We start from the raw sequence: 26,418 nt of genomic DNA on the forward strand, positions 1-26,418 counted from the left end.
CTCCCCTTCATTCTTCCCCTCCTGCTATCTTCTTCTTTTTCTTTTTTCTTAACATATATTGCATTATTTGTTTCAGAAGCACAGATCTGTGATTCAACAGTCTTGCACAATTCACAGCGCTCACCGTAGCACATATCTTCCCCACTGTCTATCACCCAGCCACCCCATCCCTCCCACCCCCCACCACTCCAGCAACACTCAGTTTGTTTCCTGAGATTAAGAATTCCTCATATCAGTGAGGTCATATGATACATGTCTTTCTCTGATTGACTTATTTGACTCAGCATAACACCCTCCAGTTCCATCCACATCGTTGCAAATGGCAAGATCTCATTCCTTTTGATGGCTGCATAATATTCCAAGGTGTATATATACCACATCTTCTTTATCCATTCATCTGTCAGTGGACATCTTGGGTCTTTCCACAGTTTGGCTATTGTGGACATTGCTGCTATAAACATTGGGGTGCACGAACCCCTTCGGATCCCTACATTTGTATCTTTGTTCACTCCTACCATCTTCTAGTTACCAAAGCAGTTGGAGAGGGCTCATCCAGACTCAAAAGAGGAGAGAAACACATGCTAGCTCTTGATAGGGTAGTGGCAAGATCCCTTGCAGAGGAGCATGTAGATGGGAAGTGCCTGTGTGAAGCATCTTTGGAAGTGTGCTCTGCAGCAGGGATGCGATTTCACGTTTCCCCAAGGGATAGCCAGTTGGACCAGGACTCTTTATTGAACAGTCCATACTTTCTCATTGATCTGTAATGTCTTTTCTATCATAAATCAGGTTTCTGAAGAAATGTGTATGTTTGTTTTAGATTGTCCTTCTAGGCCCATGATTTTTACCTGGGAGCCATTTTGCAAGGGTCAATGTCTGGAAATACTTTTGGTGGTCACTCTTGGGAGGGTGTACTATTAGCATCCAGTGGATGGAGGCCAGGGAGGCTGCCAACAATGTGCAGTGCACAGGACAAGTCCCCCCACAACAAGAATTATCCAGCCCAATATGTCAGTAATGGTGAGGCCGTGTGAATCCATGGTCCGTGCCATCAGTGCTGCCTTACCGTATTATCTGAATGAGCCTTGATGGCTGGTAGGGCAAGTCTCCTCACTTTGTTTTTCTTCTTTAAGAATGTCTCAATGTTTTTGGCCTCTTGCATTTCCATATAAATTTTATAATCTGTTTATCATGTTTCATAGAAAATTTTATATTTTGATTGGAATTTCTTAAAGGTTTTATTTATTTATTTGAGTGAGAGAGAGAGAGAGAAACAGCATGAGAGGGGAGAGGGTCAGAGGGAGAGGCAGGCTCCCCGCTGAGCCAGGAGGCCGATGTGGGACTCGATCCCAGGACTCCGGGATCATGACCTGAGCTGAAGGCAGACACTTAACGACTGAGCCACCCAGGTGCCCTTGATTGGAATTTCTTTGTAAGTGTATATCTCCATGAGGAATATTGATGTTGATGTTTTACTACTGAATATGGATATTGAGTCTACTTATTTACCAACATGTTGTATCTCTCTATCAATTTACTTCATTGATGTCTTTCAATAAAGTTTTATAATGTCCTTATTAAAGGGCTTGCGTATCTTTTGTATAAGATGGTTTGTTCTCTTGGCCAGTTAGTTGTGAGGCTTTTAGTAAGTTGCTTTCCTCTTTTGGGCCTTCATTTCTGTAAGTAAAAAAATGTGACGTTTGGATGAGATCATCCCTGACAGGCTTTGAAGCCTGAGATGACATGATTAAAGTATTAAAATGACACGGAAAAGTTTCAGTGCACACAGTAAAAGTAGTCCATCAAGGGGCGCTCTTCTGCATTTCGTCTCCGGCTGGCGGCTGTGAAGATCCCACACTGGCTAGGGACAGCTATACACGTTATGGCAGAGACCTCCTCGTCCTGGGGTGAAGGAGGAACGTGGCTCCCTGGTATCTCTTCAATCACAGTTCTCCACATCAGAACTTCTGCTTTGGTTTTGGGAAGGTATTTCTTGTTTCTGGGTGTGGGGATACAGGAAATACATTTTGAACCCAGGAGAATATTTATGAGTCATCCAGTGTAATCCCTTTATTTGACAAATGAACCAACTTTGATTTAGAGACACTGTTACTTTCCAGAGGACACATAGACTGTTCGTGAGAGAATTAGGGCTGGAACTCAGATCAGATTTTCACACTTTAGTTGAAGGGGTTGGGAGGGTAAACAGTGGGTATCAGTGGTGGGCTGGGGGTAGGGAAGGTGTTGAATTTTTGAAGAACTGACAGATGGGTGACCTGTGATTTCCCTGGATGTGTTTGCACAATTATATGTGTATGTGAATGTGAGAGAGTGTGTGTCCGTCCCCAGGTGTGTACTTTGGTTGGCAGTAGGACTTCTGTTGTGATTGTTGGCTTGTCAGAAATAGGATTGGACTTCTGTAAGCCAGCCTTCACTTAAGAGGTATAGTAACTTTCACTGGCTTTAGAGATTTATTTAATTTGTATTTTGGAATTGTTTGGAAATACCTGCCTTGGCAACTTGATTAAAAAATTTAAGCTGTCTTTCATTTTATTTATCTTTAACTCGATTTAATTATTTCATTTTTTTCTCACTGACTTTTCAAATAAAGTGGAGTTATTAGATATTCTTTTCAGAGAAGATGAAACTCGACTTCTCTTCATTAGCCATCCTTTTTCAAGTCTATTGTGACTATTTTTGAAATGTTCCTCCATAGTGCTTATTATATGTGATTCTCCTGATTCACCTCAGTACAAACTTTTTTTGTAAACTATAGACATTTAAAAAATTCTTTATTTCTGTGTGCATCTAAGAATAAGATCTTTATCATTTATTTGGATTATATTTCCTGTGGGTATCATGGATAAGATTTTAAACCTTTATTTTGGCGTAAATAAATAAAAAGTAGACTACCTATTGACTTCTGTGTCAACATTAAGAAGAGTTCTCGTGTTACTTTTTTAAGGCAGTGCGATCTATCTTTTTCTAACAAACTAACAGAAAAAGATCCTCTGAGGAAAATGTGTATTTAACTACCTTTCTGTTGTTCTTTATCAGATATGGTCTAGAATAGTTTAAAAATTAGATCGTATTTAGGCTTCTCTCTGTTAGTCCAAGGAGTGATGGTACCAAGGCCTTGGACAGGTGGGGTAGAGAAGGGTATAAAGAGGCAGAAGAAGGACATTGGGCAGCTCTCCCCTTCTCCAAGACCAAGGCTTCCATCTCATTGTGAAGTGCTCCAGATTCAAGGGAAAGAGGATTGTATTTGAAATAGATATAAAAGGCTAAAAGATTCTTGTGCCAATATACTCTTCCTCAGCAAGTATCACCAAGGATTAGTCTGCCCATAATTTATGTTTGCATAGGTACCGTCTATAAATTTTGGAGAGAGTTGTGAGGCGGTAAGGATTTCGAGCTGGGTGAAAGAAATGGCTTGCCCCAGCAGCCCGTTAAGAACATCTATAATCATGAAAATCATTTGATAAGAGAACATATTCTATTTATTTCATAATGTGTCACATGTTTGGTTCCTGTGTTTATCTGATAGGTGTAATGACTGAACATTGAAAAAAACCCATATGTTGGGTATGGTGAGCCACGTGTGATAATTTGTGCATGACCTTATTTATTTATTTGTTTGTTTGTTTTTTAAAGATTTTATTTATTTATTTGAGAGAGAGAGAATGAGAGATAGAGAGCACGAGAGGGAAGAGGGTCAGAGGGAGAAGCAGAGTCCCTGCTGAGCAGGGAGCCCGATGTGGGACTCAATCCCGGGACTCCAGGATCATGACCTGAGCCGAAGGCAGTCGCTTAACCAACTGAGCCACCCAGGCGCCCTGACCTCATTTATTATCTGAGGTTTGGAATTATTATATAAATTCTCAAGGATAAAAGAAATGGGAACTATTGTTAAAATACCTGTGTCTCCCACTGACTACAGTAATAGAAATTTCCTTCTTGGTTTTTAGATTTCCTCCTTCCTCACCCCTGAAACCATATCCAAAGAAGCCTACATACCAAAAGGATGTTATTAAATTTCCGGAATGTAATGACCCCCCACCAAGCACTTCACAAGAAAACATCCCAGTGAGGCCAGTTGTGATGGTAAGTGTATTACTAAAAGCTGGGCAGGGAAGTGGGGGTGGAGTGGGGTGGTGGCCGTGGTGGTGGCTGGGGGCGGGGCTAGCAGCCTCCAGAAGTAGGAAATGGTCTGTGAACCACCAGCCTTAGTCTACTCCTTTCTATGAACAATGGTCCAAAAGTACTTGAAAACAATATCTTATGTGTCAATAGCTGACAGAACAGTAACAAGGAAAGATTAGCTGTTGGACCTTTTCTCTCTTTCCTGCTGACATTTTGACTGAATACATGGTAGGTATTTTTCATAGGTTCGGATCAAGCAAGTTTCTGTGGCAGCTCCCTTATAATCTCCTTTTCTCCTGTGTTCTAGAAGTTACTCTTCTCCCTCTTTGTATCTTCTTGAATTTTGTTCTATTACCAGTTGAGAGTGAGAAGGTTAGGGTGTGAAGTATTGTGGAATGACCCCTAATAATGAACAGTTAGATTCTGCTAGTTTGGAGAAACCTAAGCTTAATGTAGAATAAAGTAATTTTGGGGGGTACTTTTTACCTTAAAATATTCCCGTAGAAGACTACCATGATTGAGGCAATGCTAAAAAATAAAATACAGAGAGAAACTTTCATATGGCAGTTTTTAAGAATTGTACCCACACCAGTATTTTAAATTAATCTTGTTTGATAGATGTCCAATTCATACTTTTATTTGCAAAGATGTGATGTAAACATTTTTAGGCAATTTAATTAAAAGAAAGAGCAACTTTTTTTTTCCTAAAGAGGTTGTATTCTCAGTTTGAAGAGAATAATAGTTAAGAAGCTTAGGCTTTTGGGCACCTGGGTGGCTCAGTCAGTTAAGCGTCTGCCTTTGGCTCAGGTCATGTTCCCAGGGTCCTGGGATCGAGCCCCGCATTGGGCTCCCTGCTCAGTGGAGGGTCTGCTGCTCCCTCTCTCTCTGCCCCTCCCTGCCCAGCTCATGCTCACTTGCTCTCTCTCTCAAATAAATAAAACCTTAAAAAAAGAAAAAGAAACTTAGGCTTTATCAAAGATAATTCAGGAAAAAGAGTGGCGCCCGTGACAGAAATAGGGACTCCATAGGGCTTGCAGGTTTGCAGGATGGTGATGAATTTTGTTTTAAATATGTTTGGTGATAAACATGGTCTGTATTAAGTGGAGGTATCTCACAGGCAGATGGAGATAATGGTCCTGAAACTTAAAGGCAAGATCATTAAATTATTCATTCAACAAATATTTATTGAGTGTCTGCTGTGTACCATGCATTGTGTTAGCTCCACAGCTACAGTTTTAACTCTAAAAAGGCTCATAGTCTAGTGAAGCATACAATACAAAAATAGAGAATTAGAAAACAAAGTGGAACTACTTTGGGTATTTGAGGACTTTTAATTCATTCCTAATGAGGAATACTTACTTAAGGTCTAGTTGATAGTTCCTGTCCCAGAGAAAGTTAAAATGTAAGCTCCATGAGGTCAGGGACATTTTTTTATGAACATTTGCAATTAAACATCTAACATGACCCCTTCGGCAGAGTGGTTATTCAACAGGCATTTTTTTTCTTTATAAGGTCATCTAGTGTTGTTTGTACGAAAGAGATAAAATCCTGTATTAAGTTAATATGTATTTATGTCATCAATACTGTAACTTCCCGTTTCTATTCCACCTGGTTCTATGAAGTTGTAATATTCCTGGTGTCATCTGTAGAACCAAGTACTCATTAGCATACTTTAATGCTCCAATGACAATGACTTGTATCTTCTGTTTTCATTTTCTAATTTTCCAGGAGCCCTGAACTGGTATACCAGTGTCCTAGAGTCATCAACCATTTTCTCCTAAAGCTTATCATTTCTCTCATCATTTGTACCTGTCTTGTACTTCCCTCTTGAATAAAGTGGGAGAGGTTTGGGCTCCCTGCTCATTGTAATTCCAGCAAAGCTTCGGCAGCCGCTTCTTGACCAATGTCCAAAGGAAGAATGGCAGAGCAGGATCTGTTTCCCCACTTGGTCCTTGATGTGGATTTTAGAATGAGGAGTTTAATGGTCAATAAAGAAAGAATTCATCTTTCTTGAAGAACTTCAGCTCATCATTCATTTCTTCTATTTTACTTTCCCTATTTTTGTCTTTGCTTCCTCTTTGCTTGTTGGTTTTTGTTTTTGTCTTATCCTGTCTTTTCTCTTGCTTCACCGTTTATACAAATTAAAAAATAAAATAATAAAATAAACTGTTGTGTTTGCTGAGGGCAGTACAGTGTGGAAAGTAAGATATTGGACTCTGGAGCCAGACTACTGGGTTTGGATCTTGGCTCCTCCATTTACTAGCTATTTGAGCTTGTTTCTCTGTTTTGTTCATTGTGTTTGTGTCTCAGTTTTCTTAATGGTGAAACTGGGATGATAATAATACTCTCTGGGGCAGGCTTGTTGTGAGAATCAGGTGAATTCAAATCTATAAAGCGCTTAGAACAGTGGCTGGCACACAGGTGTTCAGTAACTGTTAATTACTATTGCTGTTATTCATTAATAGAATTGTGCAAGACTGTTGAATCACAGATCTGTACTTCTGAAACAAATAATGCAATATATGTTAAGAAAAAAAAAGAAGAAGATAGCAGGAGGGGAAGAATGAAGGGGAGTAAGTTGGAGGGGGAGACGAACCATGAGAGACGATGGACTCTGAAAAACCAACTGAGGGTTCTAGAGGGGAGGGGGGTGGGGGGATGGGTTAGCCTGGTGATGGGTATTAAAGAGGGCACGTTCTGCGTGGAGCACTGGGTGTTATGCACAAACAATGAATCATGGAACACTACATCAAAAACTAATGATGTAATGTATGGTGATGAACATAACAATAAAAAAATTTAAAAAAAAAGAATTGTTTTCAGGCAGAGACAAAGGAAAATAAATTACTTATGATATCATCCAGAGAGAATTAACATGAACATTTTTGTAGTGTATCCTTTTTTCCATACAAACTTTTAACACAAAAATGGGATCATGTTGAGCTTTTCATAGCCTGTGTTCTTCACTTTGAACACTGTGCTTAGCTTATTTTTTCATGTTATTAGACATTTGATATCATATTTAATATCTGTATCTTGTCTAATATGAAAGTAATATATTTTATTTATCCAGTCCTTTACTGTTAGATATATACTGTGTTTCCAGTTAGACAATGTAGTGAGCAATATCTTTACAGATAAAGAGTTGAATATATCCATGGTCTTTTTTTTTTTTTTTTAAGATTTTATTTATTTATTTATTGAGAGAGAGCGAGAGCGGGAGCATGGGGTGGGGCAGAAGGAGAGAGAATCTCAAGCAGACTCTGAGCCCAGTGTGGAGCCCAATGCAGGGCTTGATCTCACAACCCTGAGATCATGACCTTAGCTGAAACCAAGAGTTGGACGCTTAACTGACTGAGCCACCTAGTTGCCCCCATGGTATTTCTTTAAGATAACTTTTGGAAGTAGGTTTGCTAGGCCAATGGCAACAGTTTATATGCCTGCCTTCAAAAATGAACACGTAATTTAGATACTTTAAAAAAAATTCACAAATCCACATGGTCTTCAACTTTCTTTTGTAATTCAGTAATTCTCCAAAAACAAAATCACAAAACAAATTTCTGCCTCTGTTTTTCCAAGTGTATAAGATTTTTCTATAAAGATACTTTTGTAAAAACTCTTATAGAATATCTTTGTAAATGATTGTGCTGTGGAGCTCTTGTTTTTCCTGCTTTCTGCAGTTGCCTAAGATCTGGGGGCTGCTCTTTGACTTTGTACTTATTTGATTTTGCTTATAAAAAATAGAGAATTCTTGGAAGTAATAGACTTTAAGTTTGTTTTAAACAATTACTCCATTTGGGCAGTGTGTAAATATGGATAGGTATTCTATGCCTTAGTTATGAATTTTATTTCATGGCTACTTCATTGAGTAGTTGGAATTCCCACAGGGAAAAAATAGTCGATGTCATGTTTATTGCCACTATTCTTTTGTGATTTATGAATACTCATTTATAATGTGACCTCATCCTTAAGGGTTACTCGACTTCTCTGTAGTCTATGCAAAGAAAATGAGTTCATATTTCTAGTTATTATTTTAAATCAAATTGCAAATAACCAAGTCAAAGAAATTTCTGATAAAATCGTATCCCTGTCCATTGAAATACTTGTTCTCTTTCTTTCTCCGCCCCCCGCCCCCGCCAACTAGAACTCTGAGATGTGGTACAAGCGGCACAGTATTGCCATTGGCGAGGTGCCGGCTTGCCGTCTCGTCTACCGCAGACAGCTGACAGAGGCCAACGTAGAAGAGATATGGAAGTCTATGACGTTAGCATAGTACGTGCATTTGATGTTAATGAGAACTTTCACTGTTTTCTATTTTGCTTCTCTACTACTCTCTGCATATTGAATTTTCTGAAATTATGCCTTAAAACCTTAACTTTGTATTATTTGCATCTGAATTCTGGAAATTTTCTATTGTCATTTATATAATAGTTAAGAAAAGAAATTTAAAAGTTCTTCAACTTTCTAGTAACCCTAAAGTTTTATGTTTAATGAAACACAGTGGTAAATTTGGTCTCCTAGATATTTGGTATACTACAGGTAATTAAAGTAAATGATGTTATATAGCAGTTTTTTTTCCCTCACAAACATATCATTAGCAGTTTCTCATCATTGGATAAGCTGGTTTTTGTTTTTATAATATCTATACCTATGAAATCATTTTCTTGGCATTCAGGGTGTTAGGTTATTAAATTAGTGAACCAATCTGTTAATGGCCAAAAGGTCCTTTAAGTTTGTTTCATCATATTCAATTTCTAGCCTTTTTGCCAAGATTGGATAAAATGCATGAAAACAACGCATTTTAAAGATTGATCTTTTGGTGCGCCTGGGTGGCCTCTCTTGCTGTGTCTCTCTCTGTCAAATAAATAAATGAAATCTTTAAAAAAAAAAACTTTCTAAAGATTGATATTTTACATGCCAGGTTTTTGGGTAATACTGATTTTTTTTTAAGTAATTAATTTAATTATCATGTATCTTTCCAGTTTACAGAAAGTCCTTGGCCTGGATTCTTTGGAAGAGGTCTTAGACATTAAACTGGTCAACTCCAAGTTCATCATCCATAATGTGTATAGTGTGAGCAAGCAGGGAGTTGTCATCCTTGATGACAAGTCGAGTAAGTGCATAAAAACCATTCTGGTCCCATTTGACCCACTGTGTTGGCTGCACAGGTCCATCAGCTTCTTTATTGATCCTTCCCTAAACCCTCAATAAATGTACCTTCTCATTATGTATAGCCTTGTTTCATTTCCTCAATTTAAATAATTGTGTGGATTAAGGAAGTGTCAAGGAAAGGTGAACATCCAGGAGTCAGAGCCTCAGCACAATCCATCCAGAGGCTAGTTCAGTGTTAGCCACACTGGGCATTAAGTGGTTCTGTATTATTCACAGAAAAATCCCTGAAAAGTAAGTTTAAGACCTAACTGAGTGCTTGAGTCAGTTTGTGACTAACTGGATCTTGGAGACTGATTTTAGGTTTCAAGTGGGTCTGATTGATTTTAGGTTCTTCCTGACCTTTTCATATGATGTCTCTGTGGTAGATTTTCTGGGATAGTCTTGATTTATGTCATTTTTTTTTCTTGTTAATAAAGTTAGGCCTTTAAATGCTGAAGGTGCTTTAATTTTTTTATTCCTTTTCTTCCAAGCCAGTTTACAAGTCAGGAAAAAAAGACATTTAGCAGCTGCCTATCCTGGTTTTTTTATTTGGAAAAATAAGGGCATGGTAACTGTAGTGGGCCAGAATCCCCAAACTGACTTTAAAGCTTTCTTCTCTTAAATTGGGGATGGGCCAGAATTGGATGGGTTTTTTGAATGGTTCTTTCTTTACTTCCAACCCTTGATTCTGGGAATAGCTGGAACTAGAATGACATTTGGATGTGGGAAGATGGTGTAGTACTTTTGGATTTTTATAAATTATTATTAAATTTAGGGCTGGGGCTCCTGGGCAGCAAGATAGAACTCTACCCGAAGGAGCCTGAGCAGTTGTGAGAGGGAAAGAGGATTTTCGGGGTCCCAGTTCCTGACAGGAGCAGAATGTGTCTTTGAAACTTGAAACACCTCCTCTTTTATGTAGCCTCTGTATTGGGAATGGATGGTATCAGGAAACAGAAATAAATTTGTGACTTTGTGAGTTGTCAGGTTAATATCAACCTATACGATTAAATTACATAGAATGATGGGGCTATTGCCTTTGAAATAAATTTAAAATCCTTCCATATTCTTTGAGTAGAGCAAACATTAATACTTTTACCTACTAATTAAATCATTGGTCATCTTTTGTCTTACCAAGTTCTTAGAAAGAAGAACACTTCCACAAGCCTCAGGTTCATTAGAGCTAATACAGTTCGATTAGTGTCTTTGCAGTTTTTCACAAAGTGAAGAAGATGGAGAAGTAGAAGCATGAGTGTGGGTCCATCTCATCAGATGTCTGTGTCAGGGCCAGGAGAGGAGGAACTCTGGGAAAAAGGCTTAGCTCGGATTTCTTGTAGCAATGTTAACAGTTTTTACTTTAAGGCTGTCCAAAAACTCATAGCCTATATTAGTATGTCAATGGAAATTTCTTGCCCTGAAACATTTTGAAAATTGAAACATGCAAAATGATACTTATATTGGACAACAGACATAGAGAATTTACCCCCTTTTTTGGGGGGGTTGGTGACCTGGATTCACAAATATAGTTGGTAACTAATATTTTTACTTTTTCTGTCTTTTCCTTAATTCTTAGGGTAACTGATCAGTTAGTTTGTTTCTTTGGAATAAACCAAATTTCTGCTTTTCACCAAAGCTTTAAAAGGTGCATCTTGTCCTTTGAGAAATTTGCAGGCATGATCTGTACAAGCTCATGTTGTGACACTGCTCCTAGGAAAGTTTTCCTAGGAGAGTTCTATTTCTATTCCATGGCGTTCTATTAATAGGTGATGTGCGATTTATGATTATGATTGGCAGGTATGTTTCATATTATTTGGGCAGGTTATACATTCTTATGATTCTATGTATGTATGTAATTCCTCGCATTATATGCAGCTAAATCAACTATCTTCTTTTTATTTTCGTTTCTCTGCAGAAGAGCTTCCTCATTGGGTACTGTCAGCTATGAAGTGTTTGGCAAATTGTAAGTACTAATTATCCCCCAGTTTTATAAGATTAACAGAAATTAGTGTCCTGAATTAGAAAATATTTTTGTTCAATGGCCTGAACATTGATTTGACACCTGTGAGACTAGCAGTTAATTATTTCGGGACCAGTGTGCTGTTAGTGATGCATTTGCGACTTGGTGAAGGGGCTGAGTTATAGAACAGTTTTGAAGAAATGTTGTGTTTCTCTTTTCTGGTGGATATAATCACACTACAGATAAAATCCATACTACTTCTTCTGACTGTTTCATCGCAGTGAAGGAAAATTAGTTATATTGAATATAATATTGTGCAGATAGTGGCCTATTGACAGTTTATACATTTTTATTTCTGAAACACATATTCCTCAGTATGCCCTGTATTTACATCTCAATTTGCTCAGCAGATCCTGTCTACTATTGGCTTTTTATAGGGCACCGGTTTAAGGGGGAAAAATGTTTTAGAAGACTAGTCTGACTGATAAGCAGGATGGTTTGGAAGGAGAACTTTCGTGTGGAGAAACAAGACGGGGTATTTCAGTTATTGGATGTAAGATGACAGGGCCTGGACTGTGGTGGTCCTTCTGAGGATTTGCATAGACTTATGCAGTCCATTTCACAGCATAGATATTCACTCCATTGGATATCATAGGCACTGTAAAGAATGTGTTATTATAGTATCTCACTGACACTGCTATTTTTCTGGGGATTTTTTGGAAGACTTTACCCAAAGAAGGGATTATAATGGTTAATGGTTTAACCCAAACAAGTGATTTTAATGAGAAGAATTCTAGTTATTTTGGTTGACTAACAATGGTAATATTTGGTCTATGGGGCCTTTAAGCCTCACAGATGGCCTCAGAAAGGTACCTTTTGGGTAGGGCTTACGAGTACAGATAAAGGTGTAATAAAATTTTGAATTAGTAGGACTCTGAATGATTTGTTTAACTGGTGTTAGTTTTGTCTGATTAGAGAATGAAATTAAGGTAACTATGCAGTTTATTGTAGGTAACCTCAGTCATAATATATGGACAATGATTATATACTATCATTTTAAATATGAATACCAATTATTAGCTTGTGTGAAGCCTAAAGTTTTCTGTGTTTAACTATTAAATTTTCATTGATTTTTGGTTAATATTTTGGAACCTCTGAGATGTAGAGTGGTTTCAGCTTGGGAGAGTGCTTTTTATTCTTCCTGCTCAACCATCTGAAGTAAATTAAATTTAAATTATATCTTTGGCCAGAGTTGGCAATGATGAGATAGAAGGTATAAAGGTGAAATTAAATTACCCATTTCTGAAATCTTGGCAAACCAAGGATTTGGAAGTTAATCAGCTGGGAAAGAATAGAGGAAACTGGTAAAACAAATCTAGGCTACAGTATGTTCTGTAATGTACATTAAGGTGTGGTTGTGATATCAGTTTTTCAGTGATGATCAAAATGTAGCGAAGAGTGCAGTTTTTCCCTCAAGGGAGTAGTAAACATAAAGCCACAAAGGATGGGTGGCTGGGTGATGGACATTGGGGAGGGTATGTGTTATGGTGAGCGCTGTGAATTGTGTAAGACTGATGAATCACAGACCTGTACCTCTGAAACAAATAATACATTATATGTTAAAAAAAAAAGAAGATAGTAGGAAGGGAAAAATGAAGGGGGGGATCGGAGGGGGAGATGAACCATGAGAGACTATGGACTCTGAGAAACAAACTGAGGGTTCTAGAGGGGAGGAGGGTAGGGGGATGGGTTAGCCTGGTGATGGGTATTAAAGAGGGCACGTTCTGCATGGAGCACTGGGTGTTTACGCAAACAATGAATCATGGAACACTGCATCAAAAACTAATGATGTAATGTATGGTGATTAACATAACATAATAAAATAATAAAAAAAGAATAGTAGAATAACTGGAATTACTCAACAGTGAAGGGGAAAGATGGAAAGAGCAACTTCATAATGTTCTCTCCATGTGTGAGGTGGTCTTGTGTTAGGTGGAAGTTCTTGGGAACAGGGACATGTCTCACATGAATTAAGTGCAGTGCTTTACAGGTGGTTGGCATATCTGTAAGAATGCTTGTTTATGTGTCAAAGAAGAAAAGGTGACCAAAGGGCAAGGATGTCCTTTTGAGTAGTTTTGTAACATTATTAAATTTTCCACATTCTCACTGGCCCCCCAAATTTACTCTGAGTCTTTCAAAGTCATGACCTGTTCCTTTTCGTTCTTATCCTTGTTGAGGCAAGATTCTCATTATAGTCATCGAATAGGGAACAACAGAAAGGATAGGCTGGCTGATTTATAGGATATTTTGAAGGCCTCTTACCTCCTTTTCTAAGTTTGCTGCTCCCCTCTTTCTCGCAGGCCCGTTGGTAGACCAGATGCACGTAGGCCTGGGTCCTTTCATTGTCGGCCAGCCACAAGGCTGGCCACAGAAGGATGGACTGATAGTAAATACAAAAACAGGTTAACTGTGTTTTTCTTCTTTGTGCATGTAGGTTATAAGGATTCAGTAAAGAAAAAAAAAACAGATACAGGCAAAACTTTTCCAATATCAGTCGGTAATAACATCAGACCTGTACCTCTGAAACAAATAATACATTATGTTAAAAAAAAGAAGATAGTAGGAAGGGAAAAATGAAGGGGTGCGGAAATTGGAGGGGGAGACGAACCATGAGAAACTATGGACTCTGAGAAACAGACTGAGGATTCTGGAGGGGAGAAGGGTGGGGGCTGGCTTAGCCTGGTGATGGGTATTAAAGAGGGCATGTATTGAATGGAGCACTGGGTGTTATATGCAAACAATGAATCCTGGAACACTACATCAAAAACTAATGATGTAATGTATGGTGATTAACATAACATAATAAAATAAAAAAATGCAAAAAAAAGGATATTTTGAAGTTCAAAATGATTGAGAAAAGAAACATCTTAGGAATACTACCTCCTCTCATAGGGCCCACTGCTGAGACATACCAAATGAATGATTTCAGTTGACTAAGCTTGGGGTGTTGCAGAGGAGGAAGCAGGCAAGAATGGCAGCTCTGTTGGTTGCTAGGTTAACACGGGACCGCATGTAGGTCTTTCATGATTTTCATTATTTTAGTCAATCAAATTAAGTTATTTTATGAGAAGTATACAGAATATTAAAAGGTAAGAGGGTTTTTAAGGAGACCAACAGAAGCCATTTTCACGTGGTCCCATTGGCGTTGAAATGTAAAGGCTCAGAATGTTTAACTGTTTTTTGTTTTTTTGTTTTTTTTTTTTGGTTTGATCATTTCTCTTTAGTTGCAGTGATTCTGGAGGGTTTCTTTCAACTTTTACTGACTTTATCTTTTGTTCCCCTGAGGATAGAGATCTGTTTGGGTCTAATTGTTTAGTCTTGTGTTCTGCTGGCCCAGAACTGGCCAGTGCACTTGCACTCCTTTCTTCCGTGCTCTCTTGGGAATTGAAGGACTGGCCAAACTGTTCCTCATGAGGCTACTTGCCATTTCCCTCAAGACATGAGCAGCTCCAGTTTGTCTCTCTACTTGGCAATGTAAATCTGTGGTCTGTGTGTGGATTCTTGGGGGCATTTGCTGCCTCATCTGTAGAGAGCTAAGCATTTCTTCCTGTTCTTCTTTGGTCCCAGACACAACTGGATCTTTGCCTTGCTTCTGCTTAGGGTATGGCCGGGACCACATTGTTCCAGGCTTCTTATAGTTACCCCAACTTTGGAATATGCTCTGCTTGAAACACTATCTTTTGAAGGTTGGCTGGGGATGAGATAGTTTTATAGTCAGAATGAATTACAGGACACAATGTAAAATCTCCTTTTTTGAATATCTTTAAGAAAAAGATTGTAAGTTTTTATTAGTCTGAAGTAGTTTAGTTTGAGGTAGAATTTGATTAACTCAGCTCTGACTCTAGGATTTCATAATATAGCAATGATAAAATAATGAAAAGCTTTGCAAATTGCTTTATAACTTGTCTATTACATATGTGAGCTAATTGTCATCTTGGTCAACTGTGTCAAGACTAGGAAAACATTGAATATTTCACAGAAAATAATCATCGTCTACATTTAACAAAAATGCCTTTCAGAAGGATGTAAAAGAAAGAGTGGGTTTCTTTTAAAATGCAAGTAAGTCAGTGATTTTCCTCATTGTTTTATATAGATTTTGATTTAGACATAAAGAATATTTGTGTAAGCAAATGTATAATGTCAATTATATAATGTCAATTTTCCCCATGAAAACTTATCTGATCTTGATATTGTACACACACATATACATAGAGACTAATCCTTAGATGTGATCGTCCCATTAATGTTTTTTTTTTCTCTCTCTTTTTTTAACAGGGCCTAATTGTTCAGATTTGAAGCAGCCTATGTATTTAGGATTTGAAAAAGATGTCTTTAAAACCATAGCAGATTACTATGGTCATTTGAAAGAGCCTCTACTTACATTTCATCTTTTTGATGCCTTTGTCAGTGTATTAGGTAAGTTGGGATATAATGAACATGTGTCTGTGTTATTGACATTGAATCATTTCATTTTCTACTGTCTTGAGACTTCCATTAGTCAAACCTCCGTAGCATATTTGTTTTTGTTTTAAAGATTTTATTTATTTATTTGAGAGACAGACAGACAGAAAGCACAAGAGAGAGAGCAAGCATGAGTGGGGGGAGGGGCAGAGGGAGAAGCAGGCTCTTTGCTGAGGCGGGAGCCTGACGATGATGATGATGATGATGATGATGATGATGACAATGAGGGACGGACCAACATGGAGCTCAATCCCTGGACCCTGGGATCATGACCTGAGCTGAAGGCAGATGCTTAACCAACTGAGCCATCTAGGTGCCCCTCCATAGCATTTTTGAAATAAAAACTGGTGAGGTGCTTGCCTGGTTGTAGTCCTCTATGAAGGAGGAAAAGAAAATGGTTAAGCTCTGTTAGGAAACTCAAAGCGGGGACCAATAGTTTTTACTTCTTAAGGAGGAGTAATATACTGTGTGTCATTTTTGTACAAAAAAGTACAACTTCTGTGGTAGAGAAGAATGTAAATTTGACATTTACTGTTCAGAGTAAATCTTCTACTCTGGATATGCCTTCATGAACAGTCAAGTATGGGAGATGTATTTTTATTTAGAAATCTAATTTCTTTTCTTTTTTTTTTCTCATAGAAGGAACAGGTTTTTGTAGGACTATTGATTTGTGACATGATAAATAAGTACAGTAACTTTATCATTCTCTGAAACTTGTTCCTATTCTTCACATAGATCTGTGCTTCAGAATTTAGTGTCAAAAAAGCAGGGTAGAAAGGAAAAACTATCCACGTTATTGCTAGAGGTCTTTTTGATATTGTTCCTTTCTTCTTGGATATCAGATTTTCCTGTTGCTATTGTGATTGTTCAATAAATATTTTTGCTTTATTGTGAAAATGTTTGCTTTAATGACCGAATCAGTGTGTTGGTATCAAGCTCTGTTAATGTAAATTTTTGGGGACTTGCGTGCTCTTGTTCCTGAGTCCTGTGGGCTTTAGCCATCTTTCCCTTCCTTTCTCCCCATCTTACTTTCTTCTTAGAGAGAACGAATGCTGCCATAGCATTCTCACAAAATAAAGTATCAGCAATATTTGAATAATTTACCTGATCTTATAGTATAGCACTTTAAATTTTAAGATTCTGTAGGTTTTCTGATAATCAGAAACAAAACACAACTACTGTAAATCATGTGCATAAGAATGAGTGTGTTTTTAGAGAGATTAATATTGGGAACAGATGAAAGGATTAGGCCTGTTACTGGGGCTTGAGACCCCTGGGTCGTCTTGGTATTTTGTCTTCAACCAAAGAGGATCGAGGGCTTCTGTCCTTTTGAACGTCATACCTGACGATGAATACTTGCTGCTGTTTAATACAAATATGGACTCATTGAGCCGGTTCTCATTTTAGCCACTTAACTGCCATTGTGCCCCTGGTAAAATAAGAGTTCTAAAGATTGCGAGTAGGGGGAGGGACAAAGGGAGGGGGAAAGAGAGAGAGTCTTAAGAAGACTCTGCGCTGAGCTCAGAGCCCAATGTGGGGCTTGATTGCACAACCCTGAGATCATGACCTGAGCTGAAATCAGGAGTTGGACACTTAACCAGCTGAGCCACCCAGGTGCCCCTAAAGACTGGATTAAAAATTACTTCGTAGGTTTTCTTCTCATTTTCCATTTTCATCATGTTCTATGGTAAAAATGATCCGGTTTGGAAACACAAGTACTTGGAACTTTTTTTTAGAAAACAAATTCCTATTTGAATCAGCTGTGTTTATGACATCACTGGTCTTTTCTACCACAATTGTCCATTTTGATCTCAGCTAGGAATTAAAGCTGATTATTTCCAAATTGATGTCAGAATCAGCCACCCTCTATAATATTACTTATACAGGGTTTAGGGTGGAGAAAGATGGACAGAATGGAGAAGTTATGGCAGTTAGGTATTAGTAAGAATAATGTGTGCGGATAGTCAAAAAATTTATTAACCTTCCCTGATCAGTCCCTCTCAAGTGAACATGTTTACTCTCCATTGAAAACCATTATTTTTGGATCCTATGTAGTAAAAGAAGAAATAGAAGCGTTCTATTTCTCTTCTAGATTATCATAATTTGATCATTATATGATTAACAAAAAGCATCTAGTATAGCAATCCTGTTAAAGTCTGTGGTAAAAGGTAATATATATGGATATGTACAAGACAGACACGTAGGTTGAATCTCCGTGGGGTTGACTCAGTTCTTAAAACCTTTTGACTTACTTGGATTGCAGTAGGATGCCACTCGATATACTTATTGAGTATAAGTAGATAATCAGTCTATTTTGTGTAGAAGCTAAAAATTCTACAGCATTTTCAGTGGAAATGATTTTCTGTTTAATTAATGAATTTTTTGAGGTTTATTCCTTTACTTATAGAATGAGATAAGCCAGCCTGATGCAAAACCTGTGACCTTGAGAGCCATTAGTCACTGGTAGTGAAGCAAAACATCTGAGAGTTCTTAAAGAAAAAAATATATTTTTGAACTTATTCTTCACTGACAATAGAAAAAAAGAATGATTTAATTTGGGTCAGCAGTCTGACCTAACAACATGACTGTATGGTGACTCGTCTTCATTCCCAAAATGGCAGTTTCTTATTAAGACCAGAATTTGGCTGACTCTTAAATGGGGTGAATGAGGTGGTCTGCCATCTTTCACTCACAATCCACATGTACCCTAGAACCCAGTGAGCTGTGTAGCTTGCCATAATTTGTCATATCAAGGAAAAAGGGAGACACAAAGGAAGCACAGAAGGGCAGGGGATGGTGTTTGGACAGTTTGGTGACTTGTGGGTTGTATGATGTTATAATCTGAGTTCCCATGCTAGTGAACTCTGGGCCAAATATCACTGATAGATACATCTGGTTTGACCTCTGTGTTTTAAAAAGAAAATTTAATTAATTGACAAACTTGAGAAACAGGAAACTCACATAAGAATTTGTGACTCTGTGAAGAGAAAAACTGGCCCATCTGGCAGTTCTGGGCTTGAATTTTCCTGGGCACAGACTCTGCTGCGTCTCGGTAGCTAGATCCACCACTAGAAGGAGCAAGTGTTCCAGAGACGTGAACCCCAATTTGTAACCTCTCCGATGCTTCCCACTGCTTCCCAGACTCTCATGCCCAGTTCACAGGACTCCCTTTGCTCATTTAGTCCTTTTGTCTGCTCCTTCAGGCAGCTGAGCTTCTGGCTCCTGGTTTATTTGCTAGGCGGCTGGGAAACTGAGTAGCTCTTTGCTGCTCCCTATTTCCTAAATGTGAAGTTTAGAAAATGCCATTGAAATTCACTAGGTTGATTGTACACTGGATTATCCAACTAAATAGTTGAGATCTTCTAGGTTTTTTAACCTGGAAACATCTATAAGGGTAGACTTTCCATTCTTTGGTTCTTTTTTCTAATGACTTCTTGGAGCCTTGTGCCATCTTTGCCTTATTACCTCTTGCTCTTATGTTCTTCAGGTTATCTCAGGGTCCTCCTCCCACGGTAGTTCTTAAGGGAAAGCAGTTCTTTTTTCAGAGTGCTTGTCCAGACAGAGGGCTCTTGCCCATGTTAGTCCAGAGTTCTTGCTGGTGGTGCTCTCTGCTCTCAGAGCCCGGGGTATATGGCTAGAGCTTTTGAAGATGTAGATGGGCCAAGATAAGGATGTTGAATCACCTCCAAATAAAATGATTACTGTTATATCAAGATTGTCGGAGTAAAGTGGGGTTAGGTACTCCTTAATGATGGATATTTAGGGAAATGCCTAGATATTCCTTGGCTATACCAAAATACCTAAGCTATTTATAAATATACTAGTAATCAGTACGATAACTGAAAAAACTTTTGGGAAAAAAATCAAGACCTTTCTCATACTGTTCATCAGGATAAATTTCAGCTGAATTAGAGAATTAAATGTAAAAAATGCAAATCTAAAATACAGTTGATATTTATCTGATGTTGGGTGGGTGAAAGACTTTCTCAGCATGAAAGCAAAAGAAGTCATAAAAATGCTATAGCTCTTTGGGACTCTTCGTGTAGGAAAGGACATCATCTTGTACGTGGGTGAATCTGTGCCTACTTTTAAGCAATTCACAAAGGCGACTTGTTGGCCTTTTCCTTCAAAGCCTCTGGAGAAAGTTCCTCTTGCTATGTCTTTCTTTAGGCAGGGAGTCCTTGCCAATTGCTCTGTAGTCTGAATTCTTTTGCCTTAGTATAAACCTTTTCCTTTTTATACCTCTTTTCAGTGTGGCTCAGTCGTTAGGTGTCTGCCTTCGGCTCAGGTCATGATCCCGGGGTCCTGGGATCGAGCCCCGCGTTGGCCTCCCTGCTCTGCTGGAGGACTGCTTCTCCCTCTCCCACTCCCCCTGCTTGTGTTCCCTCTCTCGCTGTCTCTCTCTCTGTCAAATAAATAAATAAACAAATAAATTTTAAAAAAAAGAAACTTTTTTTTTTTTTTAATTCCTTTGATTGCTCGAAAACTACAGTGAACCTTCTTGAGTCTCTTATTCTCTGGCTGAACAGACATGGTCTCACTGACCTTTCAGGGAAATCTGGGCTCTCTCAAAGTCTTCATATTTCACTTCTTATTTGAAGCTCCCACAAGGGATAGCTTGTTGATAACATTGCATATGTTAGTGGAAACATCAGGTCTACTTTGCAAAGATAAAAATTTGTGTTTGGGATGATTTGAGAATAGAAATCTGATGTAACCACTGGAGAATGGGAACGACAGTGACAAAGGTAGGAGTTCCACAAGGCACTGACAACTCTGAACCTGCCATGTGGTCTTCATGGCTGAGGTGTCACCTAATATCTAATAATATAGAACATTATTTTAATTGTATTTACTTGTGTCATAAGGAATAGTCGGGTTTCTTTGAGTATTTGATTATTTATTCATTATCCTCCATCAATCCAGCTAAATAATGGTGTGTTTCCCTGATGGAAAAAAGTCTCACAGGTGGATTATGTAAGTTATTTGGTGGATTGTTTATTATGTTTTCATTATTTTATTCTTGTGTCACCAATGGAAACATCACCAAACTCCAGTAACTTGGTTTGTTGACTTAAGTGTCAATAAACAGGGCCTTTCTAAGCCTTGGTTTTCTCATTGAAAAATGGCAGTAATGCCTGTCATGCTTCTAGATATGAAAACAGGAAACTTAAACAATGGGTTACACTTATTTTCCTACTAAGTTTCATTCTTTTGTTTCAAAAAATATAAAAAATTGGAATAATGTATAAATTAAGATAGGATAATCATATGTTGCTATCTGACCATATCTTCTCTCAAATGATAGCAAGATTTTTTTTTTAATGTGAAACTACTTGTGATAGATCTTTATAATCTGTAATTGGGATAAGCACTAGTATATCATTCTGAAATGCAAGAAACAAGTTACCTCTGGGCTACAGAATGTCCTTGTCATTTTCTCGAAATGGAAGACTCAGTATTTTTATGATGATATTGAGAGTATAGAAATAACGAAAGATGGAAAGTTATTCTATTATCTTTTGTTGAGCAAAATGAAATAATTGAAAGAATAAAATAGTTACCACATTGAAACTCGTTGGTTATAAAATGAGGAGAGAATGCTGATGTCCTTTAGAAGTTCTTGAAACCTATACCCCCCCATGAATCTAAAAAAAGCACAAGAAGCTCTTTAAAATCAGTAATAGTTTATGATCTTGAAGAATCCAAAGGTACTTGTTGAACATGTATTTGAGTTCAACAGTAGACTGTCATGTGTAATTTACTTTTTATTTTTTTTTAAAGATTTTATTTATTTATCTGACAGAGAGAGAGAGAGAGAGAGAGAGAGGGAGAGCACAGGCAGGGGGAGTGGGAGAGAGAAGCAGGCTCCCTGCTGAGCAGGGAGCCCAATGTGGGGCTCAGTGTGGGGCTTGATTCCAAGACCCTGGGATCATGACCTGAGCCGAAGGCAGACGCTTCACTGTCTGAGCCACTCAGGCGCCCAAAGAGTCCTTCTTTGTTGTCATGTGTAATTTAAAGTTAAGTTCTCTCACAATCATTTTTCCTGAGTTCTGTAAGGTGCTTTTGTCAGTAAGCTTTTATTGAAAGAAAAAAAAGATTAGGTAATGGTCAGCAATGAGAAAGAAGTTGGGAAACAGAAACAGAGAAGTCAGGTTAAACTATTTTTGAGAATCTAAATATTCCTACATGTGTTTGAACTGAGGAAAGCATTATGTAGCACGCCAAGATTCAAAAGCAGATCTAGAAGTGAGTCCTGCTTTGACATTTGAACAGATTGAAAAATAGCATCCTTGGCACTGGATGCCAAGGACTGAAGTATTAAAGCATATCAAACCTCAGCCTTTTCCCCATACACCTTCCCTTTGATCATTTTCATACCACTTCATGGATCACCCATGTGCTAAGGATTTTCACTCCTTACCTTCATTCCGGATCTGTCTGCTGTGCTCAGACCAGAATTTCTGTCTGGCTTTGGCCGTGTGTTCCTGGATGTTTGTTCTGTAAGAGCCTCGGTTCAAACTCAGTAGTTTGTGAGCCACTGTTTCAGAAATTGTGTGTTGAATGTGAATTCTATGTCTGAGAACAGCATTAAACCAATAGTGTACAAATATCAGAGTACATTGTATATAGTAAGAGTAGGTATTTTTATACATTTTTTTGTTTTAGTTAAATACATATGTGTTTGCACATATATTGTGATGTAACATATGTTTTTAATTTTAGTTGTCGTAAAAATTTTTTGAAAAAACCCTGCTCTAAATTTCATGTCTATCTACATAGTATGATGATTATGAGGATTTAATGAATGAGAAGATCTCTCAGAAAGTGTAATATTGCTCAAATATTACTAATAATCGTAGTTCATTGTGAAAAATGCATATACTCCACATGGTTTGTCCTTTACACTTAGATAAAAAAAAACTTTTTTACCTATGGATCATATTTTTTAGAGTTACATTCAGTTTTTCATTCCTTTGTGTGGTGGACTTAGCATTTTAAAGTAGTTTGGAAGTTTCTTCAGGGATACACTACATTGTATTTTTACTTCATGAGAGAGAAACGAGGAGTGATTATTACCTGGCTTTCATTTTGAACTCTCAAGGAAATGGTTTTATGGGCCCTCTTTGGTATAAAAGAGCTAGTTTCAGATTTCACTATGTTGAGAAATTCTCTATTCTTTATACTGTCTAATCCTTGTCCCCAGTTGAAGAATGCATAGTGGTATTTAATCCACTATCTGCATGTGCAATATTTGTGCATATTCTTTGAGCCAAGCTTTCTTCTTGTAGGAATTTATCCTTAGGAAATAACTGGCACGTGGACAAAGCAGGTCATACAGCGTGGTATTTAGATGTGCAGGCCCCTAGTGTGTGCGGGCTCACGTCGCACTCTGCCACTAAGTAGCTGTGTGACTTGGGTAAGTGATTTCATCTCTGTAAGCCTCATTTTCTTTTTCTATAAATGGGAATAATGATAGTTATCTCCCTTCCAGAGTTGTAAGGATTAAGTGAGACAATATTTGGGGTTTAGAACACTGTTCAGGGGCACCTGGGTAGCTCAGTTGTTAAGCGTCTGCCTTCGGCTCAGGTCATTATCTCAGGGTCCTGGGATCGAGCCCCGCATCGGGCTCCCTGCTCAGCGGGAAGCCTGCTTCTCCCTCTCCCACTCTCCCTGCTTGTGTTCCCTCTCTCGCTGTGTCTCTCTCTCTGTCAAATAAATAAAAAAATTAAAAAAAAAGAACACTGTTCAGTACATAATAAAATGCTTATTAATAAATGTTAACTATATTCTTCATCATAGAAATTAGTTTTATTATTATAAATGTTAGCTGCTTTTATCCTAATTTTTTATCAGTTCTAATTTTTAATGGTGGAAAGATAAACTCCAAAACCACTATCAAACTTTTAAAATTCTTTTCTGTAGTGGAAGATCTTGTACTCAAGTTTTTAGAGTATTTTGTGAAATTCATATGCTTTTACATGTAGTAGAACTATTTGCTGCTATCAAGATTAATGGCATGGAAGTGCTGCAAACCGCTACATTATACAAACAAAGATTTTATTTTTATTTATTTTTATATTTTATACTTATTTATTTTTAATCTATTCTTCTATTTTTATTTAGCTTGTATAATGATGTGATAAACAGAGGCACAGTTAAATGTTTTTGGGACCAAATTCTTCCCCTTGTCTATATATAGTATCTATGTTTCTAATACTAAGGGAATTCTAGGACTATGACTTTTTATGCTATTGCCTTTTTAAACATTCAAAAATATTTATAAAGTATTCCCCTGCCAGTTTCCTAATTTTCTACCAATTACTATTTTTGTGAGTACAAGTTGTAACTTTGATGTGGTTGAGAAATGCTATTAGTTTATGTCTGCTTTATTTCCTAGGTTCAATGTCTTTTTTTAAAATATAGGTTTACTTAATGACTACTAGGGCTTTAAGGCTCTTTCCCCAGGTTCCAGAAGATTTTGCCAGTTAGATTACTTATGATATAACACAATGATGCTAGGTGGCTGCCAGATAAACTTTTTAAACATAATGCAAAATTAAAACTTTTTTATTTAGGACTTATATAGTAGCCAAGAAAAATATGTCTGTGAGTGTTAATAAAGGATATGGAGTATGGTATTAATTCAAGAGTGTAATGTTTTAATTAACAATTGATAATTGCTGACCATTCAATTTTGATACTAAATTAAAATCAAGAAGAGTTTATTGAAAGGGAGGTGGTAATTATGTGTTAATATTTATGTGCGTAAAGGAAGAAGAGCATATAGATGTGAATCCCAGCTGTATTCCTGGGGCAAGTCTTAACTACTTTGGCACAGACATTTTATTGAATAGTTTGGCATTTTTTAAAAATGTTAAACTTCAGTTGCCATCTGAGTTAGTATGTCCACTCTTAGGTATATATCAGTTGACAACATATGTCACCAGCAACTAAGTGTTCATAGCAACATTATTCATGATAACCAAAAAGTGGAAGTAACAGAAATGTCCATCAAATGATGAATGAAAAAAAGGTAGTATGTCCATACAATGGAATGTTTTGCAACTATCAAAAAGAATGAAGTGCTGTAACATACTATAACATGGTTGAACCTTGAAAACATTATTCTAAGTGAAAGAAGCCAGACACAAAATGTATGCTTCCATTTATATGAAATGTTCAGAACAGGCAAATCTCTGACAGTGATTAGTGTTTTCCATGGGCTGAGGGGAAGAGAAAATGGGGAGTGACTGCTAATTTGTATGGGGATTTCTTTTTGAAGTGACAGAAATATTCTGGAATTAGATAGTGGTGATGAGCATAACTGAATATACTAAAAGTTGCTGAATTATACACTTAAAAAAAGATAATCTCATAACAAAAAAAAAAAAAACAAAGAAAAAGAACCAAATTGGACTTTAGGAGTTAAAAAAGTACGATATCACAAATGGAAATTCCACTGAATGGGGTTAGGAACAGATTAGACACTGCAGAAGAAAAGATCAGTGAACTTGAATATACAGCAATACAAAGCTAGCCTAAAGAAAGCACAGGGAGAAAAAAGTCCAGAAAAAAAAAAACACAGTAAAACAACACACATCCAACACGGCCCCAGTGACATATAGGACAATATTAAGTAGTCTAACATACATGTAATTAGAATCATGGTGGATGCCTCTAAAAACTAGCTCATGTATTTTTCTTTTTAACCCCATCCCCATCATTCTTGGAGCACTTTCTTACTTTCTGGCAGGAAAAGCTCTTGTTCTTTCTTTCTCCAGACCTGGAATCAGGCATTTCCTCAAGGATTCTTGGTTCCTTTGAGTAGAGAGTGATATATAGAAGCCAAGATTTAGTGTTTGATGTGTTCATTGTTATTGGAAATATTGTTTGTAGATAGAAAGAATCCTCCAACAGCATGAAATGAGTATCCCTGCATTTTAATTTCTAAGCTTTCACCAAAAGTACTATTTGGGAAGGGGATTCTGGTTAAATTGAAAGCGTGGAGAGTAATATAACAGACATCCATGTGCCCACTACCTTAATTTAACATATATTATTTACATTGTTGCAAGACATCCATGTCTTCTCTATATCTAGAAGCTGAACTGTTAGGCTTTTTGGTATTTACATCTTTACTAGTTCAAACAAATTGCTTTCCAGAGTGGTTGCAACAATTTTTACACATGCATTAGAAGTATATTTCTGTTTGATCACTTTTTTTTTTTTTTTTTACCAATACTTGGTTTCATTAGGCTTTTAACTTTTTTTTAATTGGGAAAAATTTTAATTACCAAGCATCAAATGCACTTTACATTGGTAACTGCAGTACTGAAATTGTGACATTTTAAATATTTTTCTCGAAAAAGGTTAGTGATTTTCTTTTTCCTAGGAAACCTGGAGATCCACCTATAAACATTAGTGTGGCCAGTCTAGGTCACTATGGTTTAGTTTAGTTTATGCTAATCTCAGCAGGGTTTCACATTTCCTGTCTACAATAAAGTAGGTTGTGAACTTCTTGTATCATTGAATTTTAGCAAAATTCCCATGAGATAATTTAAAGGAATGTCAAATTTTTGAAGTTCAAACTCATAAGACTCTACATTGGAATCACTTTTTTGCTTCAAGTGCATCAACTTGAGAATATA

General features: G+C 37.3%; 1 protein-coding gene across 1 annotated transcript in view; it reads left to right on the top strand.

Moving 5' to 3' along the window:
• Window positions 1-26,418, top strand: part of DEPDC1B (DEP domain containing 1B) — a 90,113-nt gene that overhangs the window by 35,105 nt on the left and 28,590 nt on the right. Inside the window, exons 3-7 of the mRNA XM_025892416.2 lie at window positions 3,966-4,101; window positions 8,285-8,412; window positions 9,123-9,253; window positions 11,201-11,248; window positions 15,581-15,721. Coding sequence (XP_025748201.1) covers window positions 3,966-4,101; window positions 8,285-8,412; window positions 9,123-9,253; window positions 11,201-11,248; window positions 15,581-15,721 — 584 coding nt within the window. The remainder of the gene's footprint in view (window positions 1-3,965; window positions 4,102-8,284; window positions 8,413-9,122; window positions 9,254-11,200; window positions 11,249-15,580; window positions 15,722-26,418) is intronic.

The sequence above is a fragment of the Callorhinus ursinus genome, unplaced genomic scaffold (assembly GCF_003265705.2).
Source record: "Callorhinus ursinus isolate GAN/ISIS: 27379988/994484 unplaced genomic scaffold, GSC_fseal_2.0 scaffold23, whole genome shotgun sequence".
Classification (NCBI taxonomy): Eukaryota; Metazoa; Chordata; class Mammalia; order Carnivora; family Otariidae; genus Callorhinus; species Callorhinus ursinus.